Genomic DNA, 20019 nt, shown 5'->3' with positions numbered 1-20019 from the left:
TGTGGGATCCTGGGGAGGCCCTGCTGGTGCAATCGGTTAATGCTCCTGCTACGCTCAAGGTTGGGAGTTCGAATCCACCCAGAGGCACCTTGGAAGAAAGGCCTGGTGATCTACTTCCAGAAAACAGCCATTGAAAACCCTACGGAACACAGTTGTACTCTGACACACATGGGGTTGCCATGGGTTGGGGTTGAGTCAATGGCAACTGTTTTTCTTTTTTTCTTTTTGGTGTGTGACACTGAGCCCTCAGCTCCCTTCTCAGGGCATCCCCCAAACCAGCAGGTACACCGCACACCAGGACAGGGCACCAGTGGGTCCCCTGCTTTGGGGGCAGAGCCCGAGCTTATAGTGTTGAAAGGCAGGCTAAGGGGTCTTCGCTTCACCCTACAGATTGGGGTTTCCCAGTGTGGGCCAAGGGCCACTCACACCCACTGTTAAAATGCAATTTCCCCAGGCTTGGGGGTTGGGAATGGAGTCCCCAGGTAGGGGGAAACAGTTGAGCTTCTGGCTGCTAACCAAAAGGTCAGAAGTTCAAAGGCACCCAGAGGAGCCTTGGAAGAAAGGTCTGGCGATCTACTTCTGAAAGATCAAAGCCAAGAAAACCCTATGGAGCACGGTTTTTCTCTGACACACATGGGATGACCATGAATTAGAATTGGCTCAACAGCAGCTGGTTGGTTTTGGTGGTGGGTAGGGTGCCGGCACTCGCGTGTTGAACCAGCGCCTCCAAGGCTCCCGGCTGTGGGGAAGGCGTTTTCAGCTATTGGCGGCAGGTGGTGTGTACAGTGGATATTCTCAGGGCACTTCGGGGTGGGCTTGTAGTGCCCCAGTCCTGTTCTACTGTTTCCTCAACCCAAGAGGGGGAGTCTTCTGTCTCTGCACCCTGAAGACAGGCTTGGCCCTCGCCCATCTGGGGATGGGTGGCGGTGACGAGGGACTCAGGGATCTTGTGAAGTGCAAAACTCGCTTCCGTTTCAGGGGCAACCACCAAACTGCAGAGGGCTGTCGTGGCCCAAACACACCAAGCGGAAATCAAAAGCTTGTGCAAGGACAGCAAGGAGGACTAGCCACCCGCCCGGCCGGGAGAGGCCCTGTGGATTCCCTTCTGTGTAGAAGCATCTGTATCCGGCCCTCCTTCCCTTTCCCCCTGGTTGGCTGTAAGGCAACCGCTTTTGAGAGGGCAGGTGGGACGCTGCTCCCAGTGAGGAGCCCTGGCCTTTAAGGTGCCCCTCTCCGGGGAAGTGTTTGAAATTTAAATACAAGAATAAAACCAGTTCACTAAAAGCAGTGGCTCCTCTCCCTCCCTGTCCCAGGAGACACAGCAGCATCTGGAGACACGGGCCTTGGGCATCCCAGGGAGCACAGTTCTACTGAGATGCACATGGGGGCACCATGATGGCAACTGGTTTTGTTTCATTTTGGGGACATTCGTAGGTGTCACAACGTGGAGGGTGGGGTGCTACTGGCATCGAGTGGGTGGAGGCCAGTGATGCTGCTCAACACCCTACAGCCCAGGACAGCCCCCACCCCAGAGGAGGATCTGGGCTCCATGTCAGCAGTGCCGAGGGGGAGGGACCCTGCACCAAAGGAAGGACCCCTCACCCTGACCTCATATTGAGGGCTCTGGAAGATCCCCCCAGGTTGGAAGGCACTCCAAATACAAAGTGGCTGCAACAATGGACTCGAGCATACCAGCTATGGTGAAGATGGCGTAGGACCGGGCAACGTTCCCTTCCGCTGCGAGCGGGGGCCTTCTCAACAGCAACTGTTATTACATGTAAACACGTCTGTGTTATCGGAACCTGGCGGCACCGTGGTTAAGCATTTGCCAGCTGACCCGCTCCCTGGAAACCTTACGGGCCAGTTCCACTTTGTCCTACAGCGTCGCTATGAGTTGGAGTTGACTCAACGGCAACGGGTTTTTACTGTGTTATGGGGGTCTGGGGTCTATGAGGAGCTACCCTAGAGACTCTTTCATTTTATGTCCCTAGTTTTTAAGAGCTCAGGTCAGAAACTGTCCCCAAAGGCCTGCAGTCTTGTTCTGGTATGAAAGACATAGGTCAGGGAAGCCCTGATACTGGACACTGAATTTTTGGAGAAGACACACTCAAGTGACCTAGTGCCAAGTGGCTCCCCGTGTTCCTCCACCTGCTGCCTGCTGACAAAAGTGATCTGACCCAGCAGCTGCCACCGTGGGGGCGGCAGGGTGGGGTGGTCAGAGGGTACTGGCCTGCACGTTTACCACGGGATGCCTGGCCCTGTGGGCAGCGCCAGAGCCCATGGAGCAGAGACCTGCTCACACGGTCTCCTCGGGTTCGCTCAGCTCTCCCGCCGAGTCCACAGCAAAATCCCACCACTGACACCTGGCACGGTCACTCTGGCACCTGGGGAAGGTTGTCCTTACCCAGATTTTTCTTCCATCACCCACCCATTTATCCATCTATCCACCCATCCTGTCCCTCCACCCACCCATCCATCCACCCACCACCAATCCAGCCACCCACCCATTGTTCACTCACCCACCTATCCATCCATCCCCCACCCACCCATCTTGTGAAATCAGGTTTGCTTTTTGACCCAAACCATGCTGCCTGCTTCCAAGGAAAGAGCACACATTAAAAGCAGGACCCTGGACTGAATTCTCTGCCTTCTCGCTCCTCTCGGATTTCTGGTGGCACCATCTCTTTTCCTCTAGGATGCCAACCTTGGCCACGGCGCCCATCCCTGCCCCTATAGTTCCAACAGGCTTGGTCCCCAGCCTCCTCTCCTGGCCATTGATCTGAAAAGCACTGGACAGGGAGAGGGGTCAAGCGGCCCAAATGCCACTGGGTGGCTCTGCCCACCACCTCCACACAAGAGGAACCAAGCAGACAAACAAGACTACAGGGCTGGCTTTTCCATTTAACTTTATTTCAATGTTTTCTATAAAACTCCTCCATAATTTCACAATTTAACAAAAAGTTTAAAATTCAGGACTGAAACAATCCTGTGACAATACAAACACAATTCTCCTTATTCCTTTTATCCAGGAGTTGGTCTCTGGCCAAAGGACATCCTAGTTCCTACTGAGACACATTCTTCGTGAAAACCCTTATGGGTGACGAAGGTATTCGATACCTTCTGCTTTCAGACGTCGGTTTACATTTGTTCGGGAGAGAGCAAAACACAGGGATTTGCACTGGGTACAGGAGGCTTAACACGAAACACTCAGCAATCACAAAGTGCCAGGCCCCTTCCTATGCGAGTGTCCCCGGAGCCCTCGTGGGCCCAACTGTTGGGCAGCCGGGGTGGGGTGGGAGCAGCTGGGAATGCCACAGGTGGGCCCGGCGGGCTGGCCGTCCATCAGATGGTCACAGAGCTGCTCCGGAGGATGGCGGTGGGGGCCTTCCGGCCAAGGAGGTAACTGAGAAACGGGCTGGTGCTTCCCAAGGCCCTGGGACAGGCGGGTGAGAACGCCCTCCGGTGGCTGCTCATGGGGGCGGGCAGCCCGGAGCAGAGGGTCACTGCATGGAGCTCAGGATTGCGACGGCCCTTCCCAGGACACTGTGTGAAGACCAGGCCTTGGGCCGGGGCTCCTGCCCGCAGCCATCTGCCCGCCTCTTGGCGCAGATGGCTGAGCAGCTTCTGCCTTCTGGAAGACTACGTCCTGGTCAGCGCGTCTGTCCAAAGTCTTAGAGGGTTTTCAGAAAAGAAAGGCACCCCACTCCGGAGTATTGCTGGCCTGTGGGGAGGAGTGGGGGCCGCAGGAACCTGCCCTCTTCCCGATATCCTAGGGCTGTGGGGTCGGGAGGAAAACAGAGGGACAGTGGCAGTCCTTGTTATCTCTGGAAGTTCTTGGAACAGGACAGTGGGAGTCCTTGTTTCCTCTGGAAGTTCTTGGAACTAGATGCTGGGAGTTAACCTAGGGACTGGAGTCTGGGCACCCTGGGGGCAAGGCTCACCCACAGGGAGTGTTCAGAGTCTTCCGGTGGAGAGAATCAGATCAGAGACGTGGAAACACAGGAGGAAAGCCTGGAGCCCCCCATGCCTGAACTCCTAACCTGGTGGAGGGGCCATGAGATACAGGGCTGGAGAGAAGCGGCACCCACCTCTGGCCCCAGGCCTCCTCTCTCCCCTCCTCAAACAGGCCAGAAGAATGTGAACAAGGAGGCAGACTCCCTTACGGGAGGGAGGCAGAGGGAGGACCCCAGTCCTGCTCAGCTGGTCCGAAGCACAGGGGGAGGTGTGCCTGGAGAGGGCCAGCCTGGCTGCTAAGCCGCACCCTGCCGCCAGGCTACACACAGGACTAGCTGAGTCTGGGGGCTCCTCGAAAAACTCCACAGAATTTCCTGTCTTATTTGGCAAAAGCTCATTGTCTTAAAGTTCAAAGACTTAATTAACAAGAAGAAGAGAAGGAGGAGGCACGCGAGCCCCAGGTGCCAACACCGGCAGCCTCGCTGCTGGCTGGGGATCCGAAGGTCTGTCCCCAGAGCCTGGCGCTAGTTTGACTAGGCGCCGGCAGCAGCGAGCCAGACAAGCTCCTGAGGACGAGCACCTCATTTTTAGTGTTCACTGGCCGCCCAGGGCGGAAGAGACGTCCTTGGAACGGTGACCGGAGGCCACTCCTGGGTGAGGTGGCCTGGGGGCCGCAGACTCGAGTGCTTCAGAGGCCCGCTCCATCGCGACAAGACCAGTAGAGACACCTTAACCTACACGTCCAACTTTGTCCACCCCCCACCCCCCAGGTCCACTGCTGCCACGGAGACACACACCCGCCCGTCAGACACCAGGGCGTGTACGTATATATAATATATATAGGGCTGTACAGCTCAGCCCAGAGGCCGGCACAAGAGGGCGGCGACTTCAGGCTCACCAGGAAACCGAGGTGGTGCCTCCAGGGAGCCTTCGGCCCTCCTGGTGTGGGCGTGCTGTCAGCTGTCAGGATGCCTGGCGGTCACCGCCCACACACCCCGCCAGGGAGCTGGGGGACAGGCCACCACCCTGGGGGCGGGTCCCAACATTGGGCCAGGAGCCTACAACTGGACACATCTCTTCCACTCCGCCACCACGCGCGGCCCGGCACCATCCTCAATGCCAACCCCTCTCGGGGGGAGGCCTAGGTGAGTGCATGAGGGTGGCCGGGGCAGCTGCGTCCGCCGGGCCCCCCTCGGCCCCAGGGCCCCCCGAGGAGAACGCGGGGAGGGCGGGCCGGATGCCGCCGAGGAAAGTGCAGCTGGCGGCGTGGGCCGAAGACAGGGCGGTCGCTAAGGCGGCGCTGCAGGCAGGTGAGTGGAGAGGCAGGGAGGAAGGCGGGGCCCCGGCGCGGGCTCCCGGGGCCCCGGGGACGCAGGCCCGGCCTCCGGCCCGGGGTCATGTGGCCACGGCCTCCAGGTAGCTCTGCAGCTTACGCACGGTAGTCTCATCCAGGGAGAAGAGGTCAAAGTCGAAGGTGGTGTTGGTGACGTTGAAGTGGCCAGTCTCCTCGATCAGGTTCACGATCTGGAAGGCGGGCACTGAGTCAAGGCTGGAAGCCGGGGAAGGCGGCACCCAGAGCTCCTCGGATGGCCCCCGGGGTGCGGCCCTCATACCTGCTGCAGCACGTTGCGCTCCCGCAGGGCCATCAGCCTCCGGTGTAGCTCCACCAGCTCGTCTGTGTAGGCCTGCGGGTGGATGACGTCAGGAGCAGCTCACCCCCTCCGCTCCCAGCCAGCCCCCACCACCCAGGCCCACCCCACCACCTCTGGTCACTTCCCCACAGGTGCTCCAGCCCGTTCTCGCACAGGGTGAAGGGCACCAGGTCAGAGGGAGCCTGGGGTTCTCAGGGGAGGGAGGGCAACCCCCACGTGAGGGTCTGGGGGCCTCAGGGGTTCCCGCCTCCCCATTTCGATCCCCACACTGCCCAGTACCTTGTCGTAGGTGCCCTTCTTGAGGATCTTCTCAGGTTTGCTGCAGGACTCAGGGCTCCTCCGGCCTGATGCCTGAAGGGCAAACCCCAGGACTCCTGAGCACCTGTCTGGCCCCCAAGTTCTAGACCCCCCAGGACTATGCTGAGACCCTGTTGAGAAGCCTCCTGAGCCCCCTGGGCCAGGCTGCACATGGAGAAAGAGGCAGCTCCCTTCTCTGGCCCGACTGGAACATCCTAGAACAAACCCATCTCCCCCAGCTAGGAACTGGGCCCCTCAAGAGAACTCAGGCCCAGGCTGGGCACCAGCACCTAACCCTCCAGTCCTGCACCCCAACGTTATCAGGGGAGACGAGCCGACTGCCCTGCAGGCCTCCCCCCGACAGGGGCCCCTGACCTGCCCTCCCTGCGCACACAAAGAGCCCTGGGCTCACCTTGCTGTTGGGTGGGGGTGGCTTCTGGGGGGGTGGGGGCTCGCGGCTGGGCAGGCAAGAGTCAGCACTGTTGTCGCTCTCGCTGTCACTGAAGCTCAGCCTGGACACGAGACACAGAATGTCAAGACTCCCCGGCCTGCACACACCCACCTCAGGCTCCTCTGCCTACCCACCCCGCAGGCCCCAGGGGACCACATCTGGGTCTGTGGCTGCCAAGTGCTTGGCTCCCCATCCTAAGAGGTGACCCCCATCTTCTGGAGATGTTCTAGCCAGCTACAACTAAGGTTAAAAAGAAAAAAAAAAAAAAGGCAGAAGGTGCCTGGCCTCCAAGGGAGAAAGGGCTGAAGCACATTGAGCACGAACTCCAAGGGGCTCGGGAAGCTGCCTGCCCCGCCCCCACCCGGCCTGCCCTGCCCCCCATCCTCAGCCCTGGAGCTGGCCTGCTCCACTCCCTGCTACCCCCTGCTCTCCCTACTAGCTCTCAGCTTTGGGACAGCCTACTCTGCCCACCTGCTCCACCCCGCCACCTGCTCTGCCCCACTGACTGCCCTCAGGCGGCTTGCTCCACCCCCTGCCCGGCCTGCCCGCCCCTACCGGGTCTGCCTGCCCCCACCAGCTCAGCCTTGGGGCCCGCTGTGACATGAAGCCCTGACAACACCCCCAGGACCAACAGGAGCCCTGTCAACTCTGCGTGTTCTTGGTGGCCATGTCTACCTCCTCTGAGGGTCAGACCCTGGGCAGGTCCCTATCCTCTCAGCCTCAGTCTCCCCCATCCCCACGAGGACACAAGAAGGTGCCCCAGGAGGGCCCAGCTCACAGCATCTGACGTCAGCGGTTACCGGCAGAGGGGGAGGCCAGACACCCTCCCTCGCCTGAGCCTGAGCCCTCCTTGCAGCCACACCTCCTCTCCCGACCTCGGTCTGGATAACAGGTGCTGGCCCATTTCTCTTACTTTATCCAGAACCTCCTGGTGCGCAGCAAGGAGGGGAGGTGGCCTCCCCCGCCCCCAGCATTGTCCTGCAGCGCCTGCCTGCCCCACTGTTCGCTGGGGCAAGCAGACCCTCAAGGCAGAGCCTGTGCCTGGGGTCCCTGTGGACAGCTGGGCCTGACCCAGTACCAGTGAGCCTGACAGCTGTCACCTTACAACACACCTGTACTTGGGGAGTCCTGCCTGCCTGTTCTTCCTATTCCAGGGGAGTTTCACTGTGACCTTCAAGGCAAAAAGGCCCTGAGGTGCAGCCGCAGTCCCACTGGGCTGTGCCTGCCTGGGCTGACACAGTGTGTGGCAGTGCAGATAGCCCTGGCCCCCAATGGCGTCTTTTCCCTCCCCATTGCCAAGGTGTTATCATTCTCCCTGGATAAACTTCTCCCACGTTGAACTGTCAGCTTCAGGGCCTGCCCCCTACTCTCTTTGGGGCCTGAGAGCTCGGTCCCCCCTTCCCTTGCCACGAGCCACCCCCAGAGAGGCCAGCACAAGGCAGCCCGTGTGATGCTCCCATAGCCCAGGGCTGCCCGGCTGGGCTGCAGCACCACTGCCCTCACCCCCTCCACCCCCCAGAACAGGCCAGGATGGGGACGCTAAACGTTGGGAGCACGCCTCCCCAGCCATCCTGGCCCACAGCACTCTGTCCCACCAGCTCCCACGTGGACACAGACCCCCAGGGCTTCCCGGCTCTGTGAGCCCCTAGAGTGCTGGGCTGCGCCTGCCCCACCCACTCTGGCTTCTCACAGCATCCAGAAGAATTGACACTGAGTGCTTCCACATCAATGGAGCCGGCGAGCTCTGATGGGCCCTGCCCTGCACCGCGAGGCCTGCCTCCAGCCTGTGCCCGCCTCGCTCAGCAATGTGTGCTGGGGGAACGGGGGATGGGGACCTGCTAACACTTGGGAACCGGTTTACGGAGCCTCTCACAGCTTGCAGCTCCCAGGAAGGCAGGGTCAGTGAGTAACCTTCCAGCACCAAGCCCTCCCATGCCCCAACCTCAGTCGTGTCTCTCCCAGCTGGCCGTTCACCCTCCATCGGGGACCCTCCCACCTGGACCGCCATGGGCCTGGGGCTGGATGGCAGTGGTGGGGGGGGTGGGGGACTGCACTGAGGAGCCCGGGACGTAGGGCAGGGCTGAGGGATGCCGGACGTTGCTCCCCAGGCAAGGCTGTTGCAGGGCAGGCAGGGCTTTCAGTGGTGGTCCTGGCCCCATCCCCACGCATCCCGCCCATGGCTGAGAGCGGCAGAGCCCTCCTGCCCTCATGCACCTCACACCAGGACCAGCCCTCTGGCTGCTGCGGGGTCCTGCCTGCCACTCACACCTCCTCCAATGACAACTGTGACTGCTCTAAACATCCCCACATCTCCCTGAAGGCCCCTAGCGTGGGAAAGCTGAAGAGGGCCTGCCATGGATGGCACACATCCGCAGGCCCCTGACACCCAGCCTGGGCAGAGAGGCCGCTTGGGACCCGACGACATCCAGCAGCATAGACGCCCCATCCCTCCAGCCTCACCCCGCTCCATTCTCCTGGGGACCCCGCAGTTCTGGCACGGCCTCTGGCTGGCTGAGACCCGGGCGCCTGCCCCGGCTGTGACATCGCATTCCAGGCCCTCGAGTTGAGTGCCCCCCACCGTCACAGTAAACCAGACAGTGGCCCTTGACCGCCACCTTCCCACCTGCCAGGGGCCCAGTCACCTGGAGTCCCGCCCCGGGTTCGTCTTGACGGTGGCCTCCTCCCCCGACGAGGAGTCTTCCTCGTCGGACTCTTCGGACTGCAGGTCCTCCACCATGGAGCGCAGGGGGCCTGAGGCAAGTTGGACAGGAGGAGGGGAGGACGGTGAGGCTCTGCAGGGCCACGTGGGGTCTCGTGACACCAGGGACCCTGAACCCACACACAACCCGCTCACCAGTGGCCTGTGTCTCCCCTCCCCCATGCCACACCCTTTCTAGGCACAGGCCCCTCCAGCCCCTACCTTCCTGACCCTGCTCCCCAGCCTCAGGGCGCGGGCCTGCAGCAGGGCTGCAGGGCGCCTCCATCCTGGCGGTGAGGGGGCCCTCCTCTGCTCTTGGTGCCCAGGTGGGTGGCCCTCAGCGTGATGGGTAGGACAGAGCTGGTGCTGATGCTCTGCCCGGGGTGGGGGCCTCCCCTGGGCTAAGGGCAGTGGCGGCCAGGACAGAGCTCCTCTACCCAGCCTGTACCCGCTACTCACGCCCGCCCACCCCTTCCCGCCGTGGTGCCCTCCGCGGCTCTCGGCCCACCGTCCTCCCCTTTCTCCAGAGGCTCACAGTTCCAGTCCCCTACCGACGGCATCTTGGTTTATATTCCCGTTACCAAGGCAACAGAGGGACACAAAGCCCTCAATTACCTTGGTCACATGATCCCGCTCTAGCAGGTTCCCCCTCCCTCCCTTCCCAGATAAGCGCACTTAGAGGGCGTGTGGGCTTCCTACACCCCATCCCCCAGCCCCCTCGGCGGCTGCGCAGCTCAATCCCAGGCCTCCCCCCAGGCACACCCCTCGCCCACTCCCCCAAAAGGATTCCAGGCTGTGGGGGAGAAGACTCATTCCAACCCTGGGAAATGCTTCTGGTCTACAGGGGTCCTCGAAGGCCCCCACGGTCACCTGAGCATGTCCCCTCACCACTCTGGGGCAGGCTGAGACCCCGCTGCCTGCAGGGAGAAGCCAGGATGCAGAGGCTAGTGGCCAGCCAAGCCGCAGCCAAGCCCAGATCCCCAGCAGGGCATTCCTGCCCCAAGCCCAGAGCTGGGTGCTGGCTGGCCAGGCCGTGGGCAGAGGAGAAGGTGCTGCAGAGGTGCCTGACAGTGACCAATGAGCCTCCACTGGGAGCCACCGCAGAAGGGGGCTCCTGGCAAGCGGTGGGGCCCAGACCAGAGGTGGCTACCGTCTGCACCCACCCACAGATGCCAGCATCTCATCAGCACAGCCTGAGGCCCTGCCACACAGAGGATGGGGGTGCGGTGGGGAGGGTTAGGGGGAGGCAGACCCCAGAGGCCACCAGAAGGACAGCATGCCCAAACTTGGCAGCAGCAGTCTGGTGACCTGTCGCTACTTTAAGCACAGTCTCCCCCGAGCCACGGCACACCTGCCGGGTGGGCCTTCAGAGGCAGTCGGGGCTAGCCCCGTACACTGAAAGAGCTGCGGGCTCAGGTTCTGCCCAGCACATCCGCAGGCCCCCGTGGCCCCCGGTGAGCTGGCACTGAGCTATGGCATGGGCAGCAGCAGCTTCCAGACACCGGTGCTGCATTTACGGCTGAACCTCCACAGGGAACAAGCTCACTCTGGAGGTCATTCCCAGCCCCTACCTGGCTGGCTCCCAAGAGGCCCCACCCACAGGATTCCCCCTGCTGCTCTCACCCACCCCTCCCATGGCACCTACCTTGACTGTGGTTCTGGGAAGGCTCAAAATCCGAGTCAGAGCTGGAGTCTGCACTGGAGCTGGAGCTGGAAGGGCTCGACTGGGCCGACTTCTCCCCGAGCGGGGCAAGGGGGCAGGACGGGGAGAGGAAGAAGAGAATCTTTCAGGTCTCAGCAAAGGAAGGGTGCCAAAACGCCCTACCCTGAGGGTCGCAGAGACGCAGGACCTCTTGCCTGAGGCAAACAGGAAGTCGTGCAGGCAAAGGGGGCCTGGTGGACCTGTCCCGAGCAGTTCGGGCTGGGGCCACTAGCTGGTCACCCCCTCCAGCCCCAGCACACTGTCATTGCGCATTCCAGACACAATCCCCTTACTCAGCCCCCAGTGGGACCAGAAGTTCCAGACTCCAGTCTCCTATCTGCTGAGGCCACAGGTCAAGGAGGCACAGAAAGCTCTGGAGGGAGGTGGCTCATCACGTTTGGGTACCCGGCCTTCCCCCAAAGAGCATCTGAGCTGGCTGATGTGGGCTGTAGCAGCTGCAGGGGCAGCAGAAAGACCTGTAACAGGGGGCTGGGTGGAAGGAGTTGCTCCTCGTGCAGACCCTTCCCGTTCTTGCCTTCGTATTCCCACTGCCCTGTCCTGCAGCTCAGGGGTGACAAAACCTCATCTCCCAGCCTGTGTGCTGCTGTCATCTGCCAACCGTCCCCGTGGTGCTGAGGGGAGGCATGTGTGGCTGTGGCTGGAAGAGACTCTGGGCCAAGCAACTGACCCCCAACCCACCCCCAGCCTGAATGCCCTCCACCACCACCACCATGCCTCTGGAGTCCCATTCACCCCCTCTTCCTGCAGCTGTCCGCCCTGGCCCAGCCACCAGGGGGCAGTAAGACAAAACAAACGTGACTGGACAGCCCGAAGGATACAGGGAGGTAAGACGCCTTGATGTGAATGCTCGCACGTGGTGTGTGTGTGCCTGCACGCATGCATGTTCTGTGTATGGTGTGCACTGCCCCAGGTGCTCAGGGACACCTAGAGGCTCCAGCCTCATAGGCCCGGCTCTTGCTTGGCAAGCCCAGCTGGTGGAACTGGCCAGGGCACTTTGGACTCCGGGGGAGAAGGCAGCCAGCAGCCTGGGGCCCCATGTGGGTGTGTAAGGAAGCCGAGAAGGTCCCTCCTCTGCCCTGGACTCAGGACTGTATGTGCCTAAGGGCCCCTCAGCCCCTCCACAGTCTCTGGGGCAGCCCCCTACCCGCAGAGGGGACCAAGAAGGCACAAGCCTCTCCTCATTCATCCCAGATGCAGACCCTGATGCAGAGACAGAGCCCCCTGGGGAGGAGTCTTCTCTGTCTCTTCTCTGAGGTTTGCCGGGCCCAGCCCAGCCCAGCCCACGGCAGGTCCTCCAGCCCACACCAGCCCCTCTCAACGCCCTCCTCGCCCCCCATCATGCTGTAAATGGGGCTCCCTGAGGGCCTCTCCAGGAAATCTAGCAGAAGCCTTGCATTGCTCTAAGGGGACATTCTTGGGGAAGTGCCACACAGAACGGCATGGTCCCCTACCCTGCACCGCAGTCCCCTGCACCACGCCATGACTCCCCTTGCATGCTGACCCCCAGTCCTCATTTGGGGGCGGCGCAAACACAGGTGCGAGCGCTGATGTGTTCTAACCAGGACTTCGAATCAGTTACGGAATCCCTATCTGGGAATCTTACGGATGCTTATGTGTATGTCTACATTTTCCTAAGATTCTGGTGTATACACAAGAATCATTTGGGGGTCTCATTAAAACATTGATTCTGATTCAGTATATCCAGGGTAGAGAGATAAATTCTCAGCAGGAGGTCAAACTGGAACAAAGCAGTTTGAAGCCCTGGGTCTAGCCCTGGCTTTCTCACTCTGGCCGAGGCAATGCCCAGCTCTAAGTCTCAGCTTTTCTATCTGTAGAGAGCTACCCTGCTGGTCTCTGCTAAGCATGTGTGTCTCAGCCACCCATACACGGCGTCAATGCCAGTCCTGTCTCTGATCTTGGGTGGAGAACCTGGACAGAACTACTGGGATGGACAGAGCGCAGCAGGGCCAGAAGGAGGCCAGACTCTGGGTGGGGGCGGGGGGGGGGGGCCTGCAGCACCATGGGAAGGCACTGGCTTGGCTGCTCACCCTGGGGCTGGGGAAGGAGACTGTCCTGGCCAGGCCATGTGCCCATCTGGTGGCAGGTGGGCCAGGTGAGATAGCTCCCCCACTTCAGGGGAGGAGTCCTGGGCCCCCAGCCCCACCCCTCACGTGCTCTCACTCCCCAAGGGCTGCTGACAGCGAGCGGGCTCACAGGCACGGCTGCACAGACAGCGAACTGCATGTAGGAGGCCCCAGGTGATCCCAAGAAGCAGGTCCCGGGCAGAGCAGAATGGCCGGCTCCAGCCCTCGGAGTCCTGGCATCGAGCTCGACAAGGCGGGAAGTGGCTCCCAAAAAGCTTCTCAGACGCACTTGCTTCTTGTCCTTCCACACAAATCCAAGGAGGCAGGGAAAGAGTTGGGAACTGGTTTCAGCCAAGAAAGCCTGAAGCTGGTGTGTGCTGGCAAGCCCCCCGAAAGTCCTTGGGGCACGCCCAAAGCCGCTTGGTGCTCAGAGTGCCCATGGTGCAGCAGATGCGTGGCCGCCAGTGGCCACCTCCGAGAGGAGCTGCTGCCACAGTGCAGCCCGAGAGGTGGCCTCTTCTACCACAGCTTGTCTTCACTGACTCCCAGTGTTGGGAAACGCCTGTGAGTCGCCACCAGGCAGCCTCCAAGACCCCCAGCCACCCTGCTTGCAGTCCGGGTTCCCCACCTTGTGGACCGCAGCAGCTAAGGCACAGCATTCACGAGAGTCTCTCTGTGCATGGGCCGTGCCTCTTCAGCCAGGAAGAAAACCCATGGCCCCTAAGGCAGCTTCAGGACCAGGCACCCCAAAGCCACCCCACTTGGAGCGGCGAGGTGTGGGGAGTTTCCCCCAAAATGCCCCCAGGTATTCACCGACAACCACACCAGGATCCACACAAACGCCTGGGTCTCAGAGCCTTGCTCTCCCCATGCCGAGCCCACCTGGCCTCAGGCAGAGGTGCACCAGAAGTGCCTGATGGGTGGGACCGGGTTCTACCCAGCAGTGTCCTCTGAGCCAGGAACTTGGTGGAAAGGAGGACCAAGGCTGTGGGCACTGCATATGTGCACATAGGCAGGCGCCTTGAGGTCGGCAAAGAAGCTCTGGCAGCCAAGAGGCTGCAGCGATGGCTTCCTGAGATCAGGGGGACACAAGGTCCCTGTGTCTGAGGAAAGCGGGGCTGCGAGGAGTGCTGAGCACCACCTAGCTCCACCTGTGTCTATGCAGCTAGGGACGGATGTCACCAACAGCCGGAGCTTTCTCTGCAGCCGACGCTGCCATCTCTGCAAGGCCCCTGGGAGGTCCGAGGGGGAGCCAGCACCCCCATCCCAGGACTGGGTTCTGGACGAGGCTCAATCAGCAGAGTTGCTGGCTGACCTTCCTGAGCAAGGCTGGCCTCACCCTCAGAGGTAAAGGAAGGGTCCGGACACTGCCTCAGGCCACCCGGGGCCAGGCCTGGAGACAGACGTGAAGGACTCACTCACTCACTCACACATGCAGCCTTTCTCTGAGTGTGATGCCAAGGTCCCTGCTCACAGACAACCATCATAGGCCCCCAGGGGGTGTGGCTGCACAGTCGAGTCTGGGCTCAGCCACGTTCAAGGTGGTCTTCAGAGAGTGTGTGGCCACGCTGCTGCAGAGCGAGCCTGGAGCCTTGTTGTGATGCCCGAGAGCATGGCCTGCCAGCCAGAGCTCAGAATGCCAGGGTGAAGGACCTCCGGCATTCTACAGACAGACCACGTGTGGCAGGGGTGGGAAGGCAGGAGGGGTGAGGGCACTACCACCCCCTCGGCAACTGGGGTGATAGCCGGGCATGGGAGGGGAAGCAGCAATGGGTAGACACGGTCACCTGCCCTCCCTGACCAAGGTGGCCACAAAGGCCCTGGCCATCTCTTGACCACGGGGCAGGGGCTGCCCAATAAGAGGCTGAACCTAGGGCCTAGACTATCACGCTTACTGGGACCGTGACACACCTTACGGCGAATGCACTAACTTCCATCTCAACAGAATGCCCGCAAGGCAAGCACTGTCATCCTGCCCTATGACAGAAGGTGAAACCGAGGCTTAGTAAGGTGTCAAGTCAAAGAGCAGGTGTGAACTGGGAGCTGATGGACTCAAAGCCTGGAGTTTGGGTTGAGACCTCACTCTCCTCCTCAAGTACAACAGTTTAAGCAGCTTCCCGAGGCTGAGAGCCAGAAGAGAGAAGAGGGACTCCACCACAGGCTGTCCCACTGGACTGCCATGCCTATGGGCGGAGGGGGGACAAGGAGGAGGAGGGAGGGAAGGAGAGTGGGAGGAAGATGGGATGAGGAGGGAGAGGAGAGAAGGGAATAGGACAGGGAGGATGGTGGGGTAGGAGGTAGAGGAGGGGAGGAAGATGAGGAGGAGGGCAGGGAAGAGGGAGAGGAGGACAGAGAGGAGGGGAGGAGGACTTGGAGAAGGTAGAGGACGGGAGGAGGGCAGGGATGAGGTAGAGGAGGGCAGGAAGGAGGCAGAGGAGGGAGGAGGGTGGGGAGGAGGTAGAGGTGGAGGAGGGCAGGAGAAGGCAGGGGAGGAGGTAGAGGAGGGTGGGGAGAAGATAAAGGAGGGCGGGGAGAAGGTAGAGGAGTGTGGGAAGGAGGTAGAGGAGGGAAGCGGTGGGAGGAGGTAGAGTAAGGAGGAGGGGGGAAGAGGGGGAGGAGGGGAGGAGGGAGGAGAGTGGAGAGGAGGGAGGAGGGTGGGGAGGAGGGAGGAGGTAGAGGAGGGAGGAGGGTGGGGGCAGGGACAGGGGAGGGTCAGCTCACCTCTGACTGAAAGGAGGCCTCGTCCTCTGAGTTGGACTCCTCCACCTCCACGGGCTTCTTGGCCTCCTTGGGCTCACTCTCTGCCTTCAGCTTCTCCCCTTTGCTGCTGCTCTTGTCCTTGGCTGGCTTTTTGTCCGAAAGCGAGGAAGACGAGGTGCGGGGTGAGGTGCCAGGGGCACTTCGGGGGCCCTTGGAGCTGCTCTTCTTCTGCTTTTTGGCACTGGGCTTGGGCGAGTCCGTGGCAGCGGGCCGCTTGCTGGAAGACTTGGGCGGGGGCGGGGCTGGGGGCCCCCCCTTGGGGGACAGGCTCTCCAGCTTGGTCTCCTTCAGGGCCATCTTGGGCTCCTTGAAGGCAGCCTTGGGCGGTGGTGCCTTCTCCTCCTTGGGTGGCCGGCCCTCACCCAGCTTTCGGGTGGTGTCCTTGGAGGCCTTGGATGGCTCACGCTCCGGCTCCTTGGAGGTGCTCTTGCTCTCTGAGTCCTTGCGTGGCCGCTCGCGATGCTCCTTGGTCACCTTGTGTGGCTTGGAAGTCTTGCTGCTCTCCTTGTTGGCGTCCTGCAAGGGCAAGGGGTGGGGGGTGGGGAGGACACATGGTCAAGACAGCGTGGTGTGCCGCCCTGCTCCGCCTCCCCCGACCCCTACAAAGCATAATCCACCTGGTTCAGCCTCAGCTAGAGCAAAAAAGTAAGGAGCAGGTGAGAGTTTAAATAGGGCCTCTACACCATGGGATGGTCAGCAGGTCCTGGCGACTGCAGGCTGAGTCCCCTCTGAACTGAACTGACCTTCCCTGAGGGATGAAGGGAGAGCACACGTAAGTCAGGCGCATGAGGGGCTGCACTGATCTGCACCCTGCAGCGCCTCACGAGCTCCGTTGGCACTGCACGGCCCTGCGGTCAGCTCCGCCTCCTCTCCAGCCACCTCTCTGTCCTGCATTTGCCTGCGTGCACCTGCCCAGCCACCTCAGGCCTTCCTCCCACGAGCCCGGCCAGCTCCCTCTTCTCTATCTCCCCCAGCCCCGTCTTCAGGGCCCTCGTAGGATTCACGAAGTTGGCACTGACCAAGTGCCAACTGAGTGCCCAGGACCACAAGCACACACAGCATCTTGATTGATCACCACTGAAGCCACCTGGGGGCTTTTCTCAAAACCATACAACCCCTGGGGCTCCACCTGGAAATTCCGAGGGCACAGGTGGAGTCTGGACAGGATCTGCGAAGCTCTGTTGGACTGAGGTGGGAGAGAGGCTGGGAGCAGGCCGGCTCCAGACTGCAGGAGGCTGTGCCTGGCAGCAGGCGTCCACGGTGAGGGTGAGGGGCACTAGCTCCCTCTCCAGCCCTCTGCACCTGGGCTTCCTCCAATAGAGGGGAAGACCACCTCCCCACGGACGTGGCCCTGGTGGGCACCAGGTAGTCCACGAAGGGGCTGCTGAGACGCAGCAACGGTGCTTTCCCCCACATACTTGTGCGGATCTGTCTGCAGCCGCATCCCTGCAGAAGGGAGCCACAGCGGACACCACTTTGGGCCTCTTCTCTACTGACACTCAGTCCCATGCCCTCAGGGGCGCGGGACAGGTGTCCACTGGCATCAGCTACTGTGACTCTGTCTCCCCCAGAACGGTGCAACGGCTGGCCAGGTACACAGCCAGGCCCAGGGTCTCTCAGATAACGCTCCCCTGAGCCTCGTAGGCAACCAGGCACGACGGTAGCCTGCGCCAGGCTGGGGTCCACTGAGCCGGCCAGAGCCCCTCAGGAAGGGAGGCAGACGTTCTCAAACCTTCAGAGTCGAGGGGCAGGACAGGGGTGTGAGCCGCCACAGGGCAGCCACCGAGACCCCAGGGCAGGGCCCCTCTGCCGCCTGCTCTCAGAGCCTGAGGGTCCAGCCACAGATACTCCCACAAACAGCGTGCAGTAGAAGGACATGTCTTGGTCATCTAGTGCTGCTGTAACAGAAATACCGTAAGTGGATGGCTTTAACAAAGAGAAATTTATTTCTTCACAATAAAGTAGGCTAAAAGTCCACTTAGTCCCTCAGCTCTGACGGAAGGCTTTCTCTCTCTGTTGGCCTTCTCATCAATCTTCCCCCAGAATAGAAGCTTCTCTGCACAGGGACCGCGTACCCAAAGGACTCGCTCTGCTCCCGGCACTACTTTCTTGGTGGTATAAGGTCCCCCATCTCTCTGCTCACTTCCCTGTCCTTTTTATCTCTTGAGAGATAAAAGGTGGTACAGGTCACACCCCAGAGAAACTCCTTTTACATTAGTTCAGGGATGTGACCCGGGTAAGGGCATTATAATCCCACCCTAACCCTCTTTAACATAAAATTAGAATCACAAAATGGAGAACAACCACACAATACTGGGAATCATGGCCTAACCAAGTTGACACATATATTGGGGGGGACATAATTCAATCCACGACATTCCACCCTTCGGCCCCCCAGAAAAATCACATCCTTGCAACATGCAAAACATATTTACCCCATCATATCATAGCAAAAGTCTTAACTCCAAGTCTAAAATCCAAAAATTCCTCTTCGTCTGTGAAATCTAGAAGACAAGCTATCTGCTTCCAAAGGTACAATTGCAGAACAGGCACCAGCTAGACATTTCCATTACAAATCGGAGAAACTGGAGAGAAAGATGGCGTAACAGGCACTGAGCAAGTCAGTGGAACACATTACATTAGCCCTCAAGGCTTTGAAAAGAATCCTCTGTTCTCTGAAGCCATTTACACAATGGCCCTGCCCTCCGGACTCTAGGTCCTGGCCACACTCTCTGGATTCTGAGTGGAGGCCCCTCGGCCCTGGGCTTCCGCTCCACCTTCCAGGCCCCCTGGGACAGCAACTCTGCTCCCTCGGCTTTAGGTGCACCATTCTCCTAGTCCATCTGAGTGGCGACTCCGCCCTTAGAAACACCAGAGGCCGTGGCTCCACCCTTTGAAACCCAGAGGTCCAGCCCACACCTTTTGAGGCTGAGGCAGCCCAGCTTCTTGTGTTCCTTGTCTCTTCGGCTTCTGCTTCGTGGTTTCTTGGCCTCTCAGTTCCTCCAGCCTCACGCCCATATCTGCCCTGCTGGGGCAAGTTTTCCAAAGCTCTGTAGCTCCACCGATAAGTGCCCGGAGGCACCCCACTCCACCAGGAAGCCTGCTGCGCACAGGTGCTCCACTCACTCCAATGGGTCGGCCCCAGTGCCACCTCGCACTGGTCTTCTGGTTCTGCTGCTACTGGTTCTCTGCCACTGCCATTTCTCTGCTGCTGCCGGCTCTCTGGTGCTGCCACTCTATCCAGTCAGTTTCAAAACTGCTTTCACATTTTATGTATCTGTTAGAGCAGTACCCCACTCCTGGCACCAAATTCTTAGTCATCTAGTGCTGCTATAACAGAAACACTACAAGTGGATGGCTTCAACAAAGGGAAATTTATTTCTTCACAGTAAAGTTGTATAAAAGTCCACATTCAGGGTGTCAGCTTCGAGAGAGGGCTTTCTCTCTCCATCAGCCTTCTCATCAATCTTCCTCCAGAACAGGAGCTCCTCTGCACAGGGACCCCGGGTCCAAAGGCCTCATTCTGCTCCTGGCACTACTTTCTTGGTGGTATAAGGTCCCCCGTCTCTCTGCTCACTTCCCTTTCCTTTTCATCTCTTGAGAGATAAAAGGTGGTACAGGCCACACCCCAGGGAAACTCCCTTTACACTGGACCGGGGATCCGACCTGGGTAAAGGTGTTAAAATCCCACCCTAATCCTCTTTAACATAAAATTACAATCACAAAATGGAGGACAACCACACAATACTGGGAATCATGGCCTCATCAAGTTGATAAATACTTTGAGGGGGACACAATTCCAACCATGACAGAGCCCCTCAGCCACGTCCATGGGGCCCAGTTTGCCATCTTCTCATAGGACCACCCTGATGTCTGAGACCCAGAGCATCGGCACGGGGCCTTGATGCTGCCCGCACTTCCTGGAGTATGGTTGGCCGCTGTGGCCTGGCCGCCAGCTCTTAGTCACCAGGTTCATACCTAAGAGGGCAGCCCCAGGTCCCCACATCCGACAGGCAGGTGAAGCAAAGAAAACGTCAGGATGAGAAGTGGAGAAATGTGCAGGGTTAACGACAGGAAGACGAGCAGCTGCCCTGACACCACAAGCTCCCGGGGTCCCTGGTCTTGGCCAAGGAGCCCACGCAAGGCCACAGCCAGGCTGGGGGCGGGTGAGGAAGAGCAGCTGGCCCCAGGCTCCACATCCAGCAGGCTGCGCCCACAGAGGGAGAAGAGGCAGAGGCACCATGCTCAAAGTCCACAGCCAAGGCGGAGCACCGGCCTCTTCTCCCAGTGTCCACGGAACCCTGGCAGCACACCTCGGACCTCACAGCCACGGGGCTGACAAGCAAGCCGAGGGCGTGCCAAGGCCTCTATCCAAGACCCCACTCCCCACCCCCATGCTC

The 20019-nt window shown here is 60.2% G+C and overlaps 1 protein-coding gene across 2 annotated transcripts in view; it reads right to left on the bottom strand.

The window, feature by feature from the left end:
- Positions 1–2889: 2889 nt before the first annotated feature.
- Positions 2890–20019, bottom strand: part of MLLT1 (MLLT1 super elongation complex subunit) — a 78830-nt gene continuing 61700 nt past the window's right edge. For both annotated transcript variants that reach the window (XM_049876575.1, XM_049876576.1), the window contains 7 exons: positions 15581–16135; positions 10698–10785; positions 8997–9105; positions 6316–6415; positions 5886–5957; positions 5568–5639; positions 2890–5478 (listed from right to left, as the gene is read on the bottom strand). In XM_049876575.1, the coding sequence (XP_049732532.1) occupies positions 5350–5478; positions 5568–5639; positions 5886–5957; positions 6316–6415; positions 8997–9105; positions 10698–10785; positions 15581–16135 (1125 nt within the window). In that variant the 3' untranslated portion in view covers positions 2890–5349. The remainder of the gene's footprint in view (positions 5479–5567; positions 5640–5885; positions 5958–6315; positions 6416–8996; positions 9106–10697; positions 10786–15580; positions 16136–20019) is intronic.

This window comes from Elephas maximus, chromosome 3 (assembly GCF_024166365.1).
Source record: "Elephas maximus indicus isolate mEleMax1 chromosome 3, mEleMax1 primary haplotype, whole genome shotgun sequence".
Lineage (NCBI taxonomy): Eukaryota > Metazoa > Chordata > Mammalia > Proboscidea > Elephantidae > Elephas > Elephas maximus.
Note: the sequence above shows the minus strand (reverse complement) of the source record. Positions and strands in the feature narration are given on the sequence as shown.